Source organism: Prionailurus viverrinus, chromosome E2, assembly GCF_022837055.1.
Source record: "Prionailurus viverrinus isolate Anna chromosome E2, UM_Priviv_1.0, whole genome shotgun sequence".
NCBI lineage: Eukaryota > Metazoa > Chordata > Mammalia > Carnivora > Felidae > Prionailurus > Prionailurus viverrinus.
This window is the reverse complement of record NC_062575.1, coordinates 48,131,946-48,143,389: the sequence shown is the minus strand read 5'-3', so window position 1 is coordinate 48,143,389 and position 11,444 is coordinate 48,131,946. Positions and strand designations below refer to the sequence as shown.

The window sequence follows — 11,444 nt, the reverse complement described above, 5'->3', positions numbered from 1 at the left end:
TCCAAGTACGGGCTGGGCTGGAGAAGGGAGCCCCCACCTCTTGGTGGTGCTCCCCCAGAACTCAGCCTCAGCAACAAGTAGCTGGTGGCAGGACGAGACAGACTGATGCTCTGCCCCTCCCCTGAGGACAGCCTCCAGCTTGGAGCTGGGGGCGGGGAGGGAGCCCAGCCAGGAATGGAGGAGGGGGGTGTTACTGGAGCAGGGGGGGGAGGGGGTGGGGGGGGGAGGGTATTGGTTTACTTGTTACTGATTCTCCCTGTTCTCACCAAACGTTTAGATTTTCTCGAATGAACAGTTAATTTCGCTATGTGCCTTCAGGATCATTCCCAGAGGCTTTAAACAGTTGATCTGTCATCTTGTTTTTATAATTTGCACCAGTTTGCCGGCAAGCGGGTCTGCCGAGCTCCTCCTGAGGTGAATGCCAGGTGAACTCCATACAGTCCATTTTTAAAACACAAATGGTAGCACCCTATACACTCCTTTGCACCTTGTCCCTCCCCCCCTCCCCCAGTCTTGGACAAAATTCATAGATGGTAATTTCATATTAGCACATCGATATCTGCCTCGTCCTGTTAACAATTGTGTAATATCCTGTTTATAAATGGCCCCTAATTAATGTAACCAGTCCCCTCTCATCAGACACTTAGGGTGTTCACAGCCTTTCGCTATTATAAACAACCACTGCAGGGGTGCCTGGGTGGTTCAGTCGGTTAAGCATCCAACTTCGGCTCAGGTCACGATCTCACAGTTTATGGGTTTGATCCCCACATCAGGCTGTGAGCTGTCAGCACAGAGCCTGGAGCCTGCTTCAGATTCTGTGTCTCCCTCTCTCTCTGCCCCTTCCCCGCTTGTGCTCTCTCTCTCTAAAATAAATAAAAACACTACAAACAACCACTGCAATACAGACATCTTTGTGCATAAGTGAAAGTTCACGTGTAATTTGTATCTTAGACATGAAACCACCAAATTGAAGGGAATGTGAATTTTTCATTTCATTTTTTTAATGTCACATATTTATTTTAAGGGAGAGAGAGGAAACAAGCAGGGGAGGGGCAGGGGTAGAGGGAGAGAAAGAATCCCAAGCAGGCTCCACACTGTCCGCACAGAGCCTGACATCGGGCTCCAACTCATGAACCTAACCATGAGAGCACAACCTGAGCCAAAATCCTGAGTTGGAAGCTTAAGTGACTGAGCCACACACGCGCCCGTGAATTTTTCATTTTAGAAATTATATTAAATTACCCTTCTGATGTTTTGTGTGATACGTCATAAACATCAGGGTGTTGAGGCAGCCAACACAGCTGCATTTTTGGTGTTTAGAAACAAAGCAGCACAACCACGTCCACACAAACCCTATAGCTCTTTAGCACCGAGGCGTCAGGAAGGACAGCTGCATCCCAAACCCCGCACTCGCTGGCTCTGTCTCCGCAGTAGTTACTTCCCTCTTTTAGCCTCAACTTTCTCTTCTATAAAATGGATCCCTTCTCCTCTCACTGACTGGTTCTGTTGTGTTAAAAAGGAAAGCGCAGGGGGGGCGCTGGGTGGCTCAGTCGGTTAAGTGTCCGACTTCGGCTCAGGCCATGATCTCATGGTTTGTGAGTTTGAGTCCTGCGTTGGGCTCTGTGCTGACAGCTCAGAGCCTGGAGCCTGCTTTGGATTCTGTGTGCCCCACCCCACCCCACCCCCCCCCCCCCCGCCCTCCCCTGCTTGCACTCTCTTTCTCAAAAATGTAAAAAATTAAAATTAGGGGTGCCTGGGTGGCGCAGTCGGTTAAGCGTCCGACTTCAGCCAGGTCACGATCTCGCGGTCCGGGAGTTCGAGCCCCGCATCGGGCTCTGGGCCGATGGCTCAGAGCCTGGAGCCTGTTTCCGATTCTGTGTCTCCCTCTCTCTCTGCCCCTCCCCCGTTCATGCTTTGTCTCTCTCTGTCCCAAAAATAAATAAACGTTGAAAAAAAAAAATTTTTTTTAATAAAAAAAATTAAAATTAAAAAAAGAAAAAGAAAGCACAGGCTGGAGGGGGCAGGTGCTGGCTGGCTCAGTAGATGGAGCGTATGACTTATGATCTCAGGGCTGTGAGTTAGAGCCCCACGTTGGGTGTAGAGATTACTTAAAAATAAAATCTTTTTTTTTTTAATTTTTTTTTTCAACGTTTATTTATTTTTTTGGGACAGAGAGAGACAGAGCATGAACGGGGGAGGGGCAGAGAGAGAGGGAGACACAGAATCGGAAACAGGCTCCAGGCTCTGAGCCATCGGCCCAGAGCCCGACGCGGGGCTCGAACTCCCGGACCGCTAGATTGTGACCTGGCTGAAGTGGGACGCTTAACCGACTGCGCCACCCAGGCGCCCCAAAAATAAAATCTTAAAAAAAAAAAAAGTACAGGCTCAAAATGACGTCACTTGGGCGAAGTCACCAAACTGGGGCTTAATACCGAACCAATTTGCAGTTTCAACTCCGATGAAAAAAATGTAAGTCTTAACAGGTCAGTCAGGAATTTTCTGGTCAGCACCCATAAGGTGATCAGTCACATGGACCCCCCCCATCCCCCAAAGCAAGCTGAGGTTAAGTCCCCAATAAGACCCCCTGCCCTTCCCCTAGAGGAAGGTGACAGTGCCTGGAACAATCCTTTCTTTGATAACTTCCTTGCCCCCCCCTCTCCTTCCTATAAAAACCTTCCACTTTGTGCAACTCCTCGGAGCGTCCCTCTACTCACCAGACAGGAGGCTGCCCAATTCACGAATCCCTTTATAAAGCCAATTAGCTCTTCAAACTTACTCAGCTGTTTTGCCTGCCTGATACAATACTCTCAGGTCTAGTCACAAACCCCGATTTGAGGCAGAGGGAGGGACACTGCTCTAGCCACATTTTCCACCTGATTTAGACAGCCTGACGCACTTCACTTCCCGCCGCACGCTAGACAAATAACCAAGCCTGACGAATCACAATAAAACATACTTGGCGGCGGGGGGGGGGGGGGGGGGGCACGTGACAGGCCAGAGCCAATGAAAGCCCCGTTTGCAAATGAAGTCGTTCCCAGACACAACTGGAGAAATGGAGAAAGACGCGGGGGGGGGGGGGGGGGGGGGGGGGGTCCGGTCCTGAATCCAGCTCTGCTGAAACTACACCCACTACAACATTCATTTTTATGAACTAATACATTCTCCTTGTTTAAGCCACTTTGAGTTGTTTCTGATCCCTCCAGCAGAGTCTTAACTGGTATGCTTCCCAGGAGACACGCTCTCTCCCCTCAGTCCCAACACGAAGTACAAAGCACTTAGCCCAGTGAGTCAAAGCTGATCAAAGTAAGAGCCTTTATAGAGGTCTCTGGAGAGAGGAGAAAATAGGATATAAATAACCATTATGTACAACTCCCAACAGAAAATTCTCCCAGCCACCCCCTCCAGCTCCAAAGTGTCTAAGGCAGCACATTGGGCACCACCAAGTAAATACAAAAATATCCGGGTCCTGTCTCCAGGCGCTGATGGAGAAGGGGCAGGTCAGGCCTAGAAATGAAATGAGTAGGTGGCATTAGAAACGGCTGCCCCTCTGCCTCCTCTCCCTCTCCCCAGGGAGGGGAAAACAGTGAAGCTCTGGCTGAGGCTCCCACCGTGACCTCACGAAGGCCACAGGTCTGCCAAAGAGAAGATGGCAAATAGCTCCAAACGACAGCAAAAGGGCTGCAAACTGGAATTAATTTAAGCCATAACTGAGGGGTGGCTTAAGGGCCTTCCAGAGACTCTACCCTCCTCAGCTTACAGATAGGGTAAAGGAGGGCTACGGGAAATGCAGGGGCTGCCTCCGCCCAGCGTGCCCAAAGGGCGCGGAGCGGGTAGAGGTGGGTAGCTACCTCCCGGGCATAGATGGAAGGCGCAGATATGACGTAAATCGCACGAGAGCCTCCATCTTCGGGGTGACTCCAGTCCGCGGGCTGGCTGCGGGAGGAAAAGAATAAGATCTCGACCCTTCAAATTCTCAGTTCTTGTTTCCCCCACCCACCATGGAGAGAACCCAAGGCCAACTAAGGGGGCTAAGGAACCTCCCAATCAAAGAGGCCTCGGGCAGATAAGAGGAAGGAACCAATCAAGAAGGTGTATCGAGGAAGCAAGCCAATTGCACTATGGAGGCTGAGGTAAGCAGCCAGGAGAGACAAGGCGAACGTCTGCGGTCCCTCACCTCGGGCCATCCTCGGAACCCTCCTGCGGTCTCCGGTTGTTGAGTGCGTCTGGTAGCGCATGCACCGATGGCTCCGGGGTCCCCGCCAGCAAGCGAGACCCAGTATCCCGGACAGGACCACGGCGTCGCACGTGGACCAGCAAGAGCGCAGTGCCGGCCAAGCCCGCGGCCACCAGCAGTCCCAAAGCCGGGGGCAAAAGGAAGCGCTGGGGATCCCCCTGCCTCAGCCCTGGTAGGGCCGCGGGTAACGCGCCTGTGCCGTCGTCCACGCCGACGGGGTGAACCGGAAACTCGCAGCGCGCGCCCATGTAGCCGGGCGCGCAGGCGCAGACGAGGCCGGAGAAGTGGGCGTAGCAGCGGCCGCCGTGGGCGCAGGGGCGCGCGGCACACGGGTCGGCGCGCTCGCGGCAGTCACGGCCGCCGAAGCCCAGTGCGCAGGAGCAGCGTCGCGCGCCACCACCCTCCAGGCACGTGCCGCCGTTGGCGCAGGCGCGGCCGGTGCAGTCGTCCAGGTCGTGCTCGCAGCGCGGCCCCGCGAAGCCGGCGCGGCAGCGGCAGCGCAGGGCGTGGCCCAGGTCCAGGCAGAGCCCGCCTGTGGGGAAGGGGCGTCAGCAGCAAGGCCCGGGCGGTACTTCCTCGGCGGGCGTCTGCTCCTCGGCTCTGTAACCCCTGCCCGCCCTTTCCTCTGGGTCCTCACTCCCTCCATCTAACTCTAGGGCCAGCCTCTGGGAAAGTAAGCCCGCTTTTCTCCCGGTGAAGTCTTGGATTAAGTCGGCCTCACCTCTTCGGCGCCCTGTGTCCCTGTATCTTTCTCTCGGCTTCAACAATACTCAAATGGCAGTTGCAGAACATGTTTTAGCCAGATGGCCTTTGCGGGTGCCTTCTGCCTGGGATGCCCCTTCCCTTTTCACTTCCTCCTTTCCTCCCATTCTTTTCACCTCTTCTCTTCCTGAGCTCACCCTTCAGGTCTCTGCTGTCTCCTGCAGGAAGCCTTCCCTGACTCCATCCCAGCCCTGCGCTCCCCCATCACAACCCGGACAACTCTGGGCTCCGAGGACAAGTGTGCCCTCCCCCACTGGACTGGTACTCCCATGAGGGCGGGGCCCAGAGCTGTTCTGGTCACTGCCACGTCCCTAGTACCTCTCAGCCCAGAGTGAACACTCAGGGTTTTGGAGAGTTTTTACACTCATGATCTTCTAACACCTATATCAGATCAGGTCTCTCCACTGCTCAGAAGACTCCTGTGGCTCCATCTCCCTCGGGGAAACCCAAAAATCCTCATCATAGCCCATGAAGTCCCACCGGGTCTGTCACCTCCCTGACCTCATCTCTCACCACTCTCCCTGCTCCTTCTGCACCAGCTTCCCTGGGACCCTTAACCAGCCAGGTACATTCTGACCTCAGGGCCTCTGCACTTGCTGTTCCCTCTACCTGGAACATACTCTTCCCCCAGATCCCCGCATGGCTCCCTCCTTCACTACCTTCAACAAGCTTTTCCCTAACCACTTTGGCTCAAGTGTCAACCTTCCAGCTCATACACACCCGCCTCTGACTTTATTTTTCTTCTTAGTTTTTATCACCATCTAACGTCCCATATAATTTATTTATTTATTTAGTTTATCAGCTCTATGAGGGTAGGGATTTTTGTCTATCTCACTCCCTGCTGTTTCCCTAGTGCCTAGAACAGGACCTGGAAGACTGTAGATACTCTTTTTTTTTTTTTTTTTTTTTAAGTAATCTCTACACCCAAAATGGGGCTTGAACTTACAACCCCGAGATCGAAAGTTACATGCTCCACCGACTGAGCCTGCCAGGTGCCCCCTACTCCAATATCTTTGAGACAGGAATACCACCTTGTGCATTTTACAGAACAAACAGGCTGGGCAGAGGGGGAGGGTCACTTCCCCAGGCCACAGGCTAGAGAGATCACAGCTAGGATTCCCACCCAGGACTGTCTGAGCCAAGCCCTGCTTTTGCCCACTGACCATGCAGGGGACCCCCCCCCCCCCATATCCCCCACACACACCATCCCTCACCATCTGTCCTCCCACCTCACCGTTCCGGCACGGTTTCAGGCTGCACCGGTCCACTCTCTTCTCACAGTTGGAGCCTTGGAAACCGGGTGGACAGTGGCAGACGTAGGCAGAGTCAGGGTCTGCGCCTCCCACACACAAGCCGCCATTGAAGCAAGGTCCATCCGCACACGTCACCCCGCTCACCTCACACCGCAATCCGTAGAACCCGCGGGGACAGGCGCATTCGAAGGATCCTGATGTCTCCTGGGTAGCAGCAAGAGGGCTTCAGAACGGGGTCTCCCGGGAGCAAAATCCCATCCCCCCTCCTACCTCGAACATGGGGGGGCTGCTCATCGTCCCGTCCTGCCTCACCCGGGAAGTCCCCCATGAAACAGTCCCTCACTGCACTCCATGTTTCTGGATCCGCCCATCCAAGCCCACAGAGGGGAGGCTCTGGAGGCCCGGAGAGCCCCCATTCCCACTTCTACACCTTCACCTACAAATGCTGCCAGCCTGGTCTGCCCTCCCGATTTTGTCCGCAGAGCCAAATCCTACTTCCAGGTCCTAGCCCTAAGACCACCTCCCCCATGAAGCCTTCTCTGATCTCCCCTTCTCAGGCCCTCCCCCTACCTTGAACCCTAACTGTTCTCACCGTCCGTTGGTGGCACTGTTCAGGTGGCCCACGCTGGGCTCCACTTTATCCCAGTACACCCCAGCTTCATGCCCACTGCCACATATTTGCTTTCCCCAGGCCACTCAGCTGGTCTACCCACTCCACTGCCCCTCAGCCAAATTGGACTTCAGAAGCCCCCAGCCCTGGGCCCATCTCTAGGAAGCCTTCTCTAATGCTCCCTCATCCTAAATTCCCAACTCACCTGGCCCCACTGCTGCCCACTTTGAGCCCTCAGGTTGTTCTCTATTCTGGGGAGGGGGGGGGGGGGGAGTTGGTAGCCCCATAGGACTCATCATCCACGTGCCTGCACCTTTAGGTGCCACCCACTGGGCCTGTTCTTCCCAATCCTATTCCCATCACCTAATTCCACCTCGTGGCCCCAGATGCAGGTTGGACAGCCCCAGGAAGCCCTCCCCTGACAGCTACCCCCAGCCCTTCCCAGGGGGGTGTGATCTCAAACAGCCCCAGATGGAGGTAAAGTACGGATCAGGATGACGTAGGAGGGGGTGATACTGACACTGCAGCTGCCCCCGTTGGCACATGGGTTCCCATCACAGGGCCCAGGCCTGGGTACAAGGCATCCAGTGGCAGCAGAGGATGGGCCCCTGGGAGTGAGGCAGCTGCTGGAGACAGGGATGGTGCAGAGAGGCCCAGTCCAGCCCTCCAGGCATCGACATTCATTGGGCTGCTCACAGAAGCCGTGGTCAGGACTGCAGCCGGCCCGACATGCCGCTATGGGGGAAGAAGAGGCAGAGGGAAGAGTAACATTGATGAGAGCAGGGTCAGGAGGATAGGAATCGGACAAGTGTCTGGGCGCTCTGTGTGCACCACCTCGTTTCATCCTTGTGACAGACAACCCTCTGGGCTATATGGTATTGTAACTTCCCCCTCAGTTTCCAAACAGGGAAACTGAGGCCCAGAAAGGAAGACAGGAAGTAGCAGACAGAGGATGTGAACCCAGGTCACCGAGCTCCAGAGTCTGTGTTCTCAGAAGGAGAATGGAGTGGGGGCTCCAGGGTCTGAGCTTGGAGAGAGGAGAGTGAGAGAAGGGGCTTGGGGCTTGGGGAAGGGCCCCTGGCCTTTCAGGGGGAATTGGGAAGGTCTTGAATTTGGGCAGGTCTGGGAGAATCTGGATAAGCCTGGGAGTCCTACGGGCTTCCGTGGGGCTCAGACGTTTGGGGAGGGGGTCTGAGGGTACCCATAATGGAAGTCAGGGATCCAAGCTTTAGAAAGCAATGGTATCTGGCCCGCAATTGCAAGGAGAGAGGATAAAGTATCCTTTAATGAGGGGGTTGTGGGAAACTGCGAGGAGTTTCTAAAGCTCCTGGGTGGGGGGTAAGAAGGGCCCCAAGCGTTAGAAGAGTTTAGAGGGTCCTAGTATCCGGAAAGGGGTGTGGAATGGGTTAGAGGTGGAACCGGGCGTGGGTACCGGCATGGGAAATGGGTGTGGGTTCCTATCAGGGAAGACAAAAGTGTTAGGAAGGCAGAAGCGGGTGGAGTGCCCAGGCAGGGCTAGAGAGAAGTCTAGGGTCCTCAGTTTCCTCGAAGGTGGTAGCTGGATCGTGGGGAGGGGGCTGAACCGCGAGTGGGGCTGGAGCGGGGCGTGGGGTACTTGGCCAGCGGTGAGCAGCATTCCCTAGTTTCCTGGAGAGGGATGTCTGCGGTCCCCGGGCTGAGCTCTTGGGTCCCCAGTTCCCTGAAGACGGTAACGAGGTTGTGCAAGGGGCCTGGGGGCCGCGAGTGCAGCTAAGGAAGGGCCGGGGATGGGGTGGGGTGGAACGCAGGACTCACGCGCTGCCTCGCACTCGTCCTCGACCGGTGCGCAGGGGCGCAATTCTGGGCCGCACCGCGAGGGGGCGCTGCGCGAGCGGCAGAGGCGCGCGCATGCGGCCCCGACGGCGGGCGGCTCGCAGCGCGCGCGGTAGGAGAAACGTAGTTCCCAGGCGCCTGCGCGCTGCACATCCCGCGCCCACGGGCCCCCGGCCGCTAGGCGGCGCCGGCCAGCCACGCGCGCCAGAAGGCTCCAGGCGGGTCCTGCTGGAAGAAGGGAGCCGCGCTGGGGTGGGGAGCCGGGCCGGAGCCGACCCGACTCAGTCTCGCAATGCAGATGGAGCTTGCACTCTCCCGGCTTGTATTCTCCCTGCCCCTCTTAGCGAGGCCCAAACACCGCTTTGAGAGCCCTGAGAATGGCGGTTCAACCCTTAGCAAGGCTGTAAACTCCTATAATGTGCCCTGGACCTTTGATGTCGCGATCCCGTTAGTACCCTATGACCATCATGATGAGAACAGTTCTCCCACAGAAGCCGAAATAACCCTATATTTTGCACCAGAATCTGTGTATATTAAGGCAGTAATGAGACCGCTTAACACCCTGTGACATCTGCTGTCTCTATATGACCAAGGGGCAACGGCAGGTCTTTTGAAGTCGTAACACCCCCAAATTGTGTCTCAGGATCTTCCTAGAGCAAAATGGTGACAGAGATCCCAATTACTAGACCATAAATGACCCTCGTTGCCTGAAGCCTTGGGATACCGAGACAGTGGCATTTTCTCCCCAGCAAAACTGTCACCCCCTCCCCAACATTGTGCCACAGCTTTCTATATCTACACGGTGACAGCACACCCCCACTGTGGGCCTTACATGGTACCCAAATCCCCCTCAACTTAAGGATAAAATACCATATCCCTCCCTGAAACCTTTGCTCAATATTCTCTCTGGTGAAACTGTGACATCCCATTAGGGCTCCGGGGACCTCTATAGGGACACCATGACAGAACTCTGAATGGAGAACAGGAAGTAACCCATATTGAACCCCGGGTTATCATATTCAGATGGCGACAGAGCAGAACTGTGAGATGCTATATCCTGCTCTGGTGGCTTCGATTCTAAGATAGTACGAGAGCTTCCCTCTGGCATACTTCACCTGGGATCCGGCCAGAGACTCCTACATCCAGAACCAGGACATTTCTACACTGACATGCCACGAGCCCCGGGGCTACTAACACCCAGCACCACACTCTGGGAGCTGTGGGGACCTCCTGGGTCCAGCGATCCCGTGAACGCTCCACTCTACAGATAGCCCCATGTCACCATCTTGGAACTTACATCGGGCCCAATTCCCTGGAGCCCCCACACTCTACACTTCAGTCTGATGACTAAAGACACTCACCGCCAATCTGTTCTAACTCTTCTCTCCAGGTTTCGATGATGAGAGAGAAGGTGCCCTGGTTGGGTGGAGAAAGGAGGAAAGGATGGAAGACAGTGGTCAGGATGGGGGGGGGGGTGTACTTGATGAAGGCCAGATTTTAGGGGTGATGGTCATTCCAGGGACCAAGCAGACAAGGGACAGTTCTGAGAGGGACTGGCCCAGGGAAGGAATGACAGTTTGGGCTTCCTTTATTGAGCACTTGCTGCAGATAAAAACTATACTGGAGATACCTGTATATCCAAAAGGGACCCCTGTGAGGTATCATGATGATCCCATTTTATAGATGAGGAAACTGAGGCTGGAAAAGGGAAAGTCACCTTGCCCAAAAGGCCAAGGGGTCTAGAATTCATACACAGGTCTGTTCACCTCTCCACTTTTGGGGCTGTGGGATGGGAGATAGGATTTTGAAGGTAAAATTCATGCATATGGGCCCCAACCGGAATATCTGAGAAGGGATAAAGTGAGAGGAGATTGGGGTCCCAAAGACAGGGTATGGGAAGGTCCCAAGTGCAGGGAGATTTGGAGATAAAGGTAAGGAGTCAAGTGTTTAGGGATCCCCAAGGAAGAGAGGTAGTATTCTGTGAGTTGAAGATTTACAGAGGTAAGTTTGGCGTTCTGGGAATTTGGGGTCTCAAAGCATGCAGGGCGGGGGTCAGAACATTTGGGATCTCCATAGGGGAAGTTGGAGTCAGAAGTTTCCGGTACCTTGTGAGTAGGATTTACGGGTCTAAGAATGTGGGATTCCAGATGATAGTTACTGGTCTGGAAATCTGGGGTCCCTAGGTGGCAAGGTTGGGGTCTTGGGAGTTGGCGGGCAGAAGGCCATAGAGGTTTGGGTAAGGCCTCCAAGCACGGGGGCGGGAGGGGGGGGGGGCGCTGGGGCGGGTTCTCACCGGCCAGGCTTCCCGGAAGGGCACGCGCATGAAGCCGTCGGGCAGCGGCAGGTCAGGCGCCGGCGCTCCAGGCTGCTGGGTATAGACCGGTCCGCGCGCACTCAGCGCCGCGCCTAGGGCGCACGGAGATTCGCCGGCCTCTTCGGAGACCCCTGGCTTCAGGCAGACCCTAAAGAAGAGGCGGCACGGGCCCTGGGCGCTGCAAGGGGACCGCGGGGCCCCCGGGCCTGGTCCCGGCCCAAAAGAGTGGATCTGCAGCTCGAAGACGCCTGCCGGCCCTGCCTGGAGCCGGAAAGGAGTACCGGGTGAGGGGGCGTGGGGGCCCAGGCGTCCCGTCTGTCCCGCGCCTCCGCCGCACGACTCCTGCGTCCCACCCCTTCCCATCCCACCCCTTTCTATTCCTGCTCTGACCTGGGGAAGGAAAAGAAGCGCCAGGATCACCGTCCGGGACAGGAGCTGGGCCATCTGCGGGCTGACCAT

General features: G+C 55.6%; 1 protein-coding gene across 1 annotated transcript; it reads right to left on the bottom strand.

Annotated features, from left to right (window-relative positions):
• Nucleotides 1–3,295: 3,295 nt before the first annotated feature.
• On the bottom strand, nucleotides 3,296–11,444 carry DLL3 (delta like canonical Notch ligand 3). Its single transcript, XM_047836709.1, has 9 exons — nucleotides 11,376–11,444; nucleotides 10,965–11,246; nucleotides 10,033–10,087; nucleotides 8,654–8,896; nucleotides 7,380–7,594; nucleotides 6,231–6,453; nucleotides 4,175–4,766; nucleotides 3,849–3,933; nucleotides 3,296–3,504 (listed from the first exon to the last, which is right to left on the bottom strand). The coding sequence occupies exons 1-9, from the start codon at nucleotides 11,442–11,444 to the stop codon at nucleotides 3,499–3,501; spliced, it is 1,770 nt and encodes a 589-aa protein (XP_047692665.1). The 3' UTR covers nucleotides 3,296–3,498.

What these genes read in the sequence shown, in the direction of transcription:
- DLL3 (XM_047836709.1), bottom strand. Translation starts at nt 11,444, where the DNA reads ATGGTCAGCCCGCAGATGGCCCAGCTCCTGTCCCGGACGGTGATCCTG. An exon ending in CCAACGGGGGCAGCTGCAGT is followed by an intron (nt 6,454 to 7,379) that starts GTCAGTATCACC and finishes GCTGCTACCCAG; the next exon opens with GAGACATCAGGATCCTTCGA. An exon ending in GGTTCCGAGGATGGCCCGAG is followed by an intron (nt 3,934 to 4,174) that starts GTGAGGGACCGC and finishes TTCCTCCCGCAG; the next exon opens with CCAGCCCGCGGACTGGAGTC.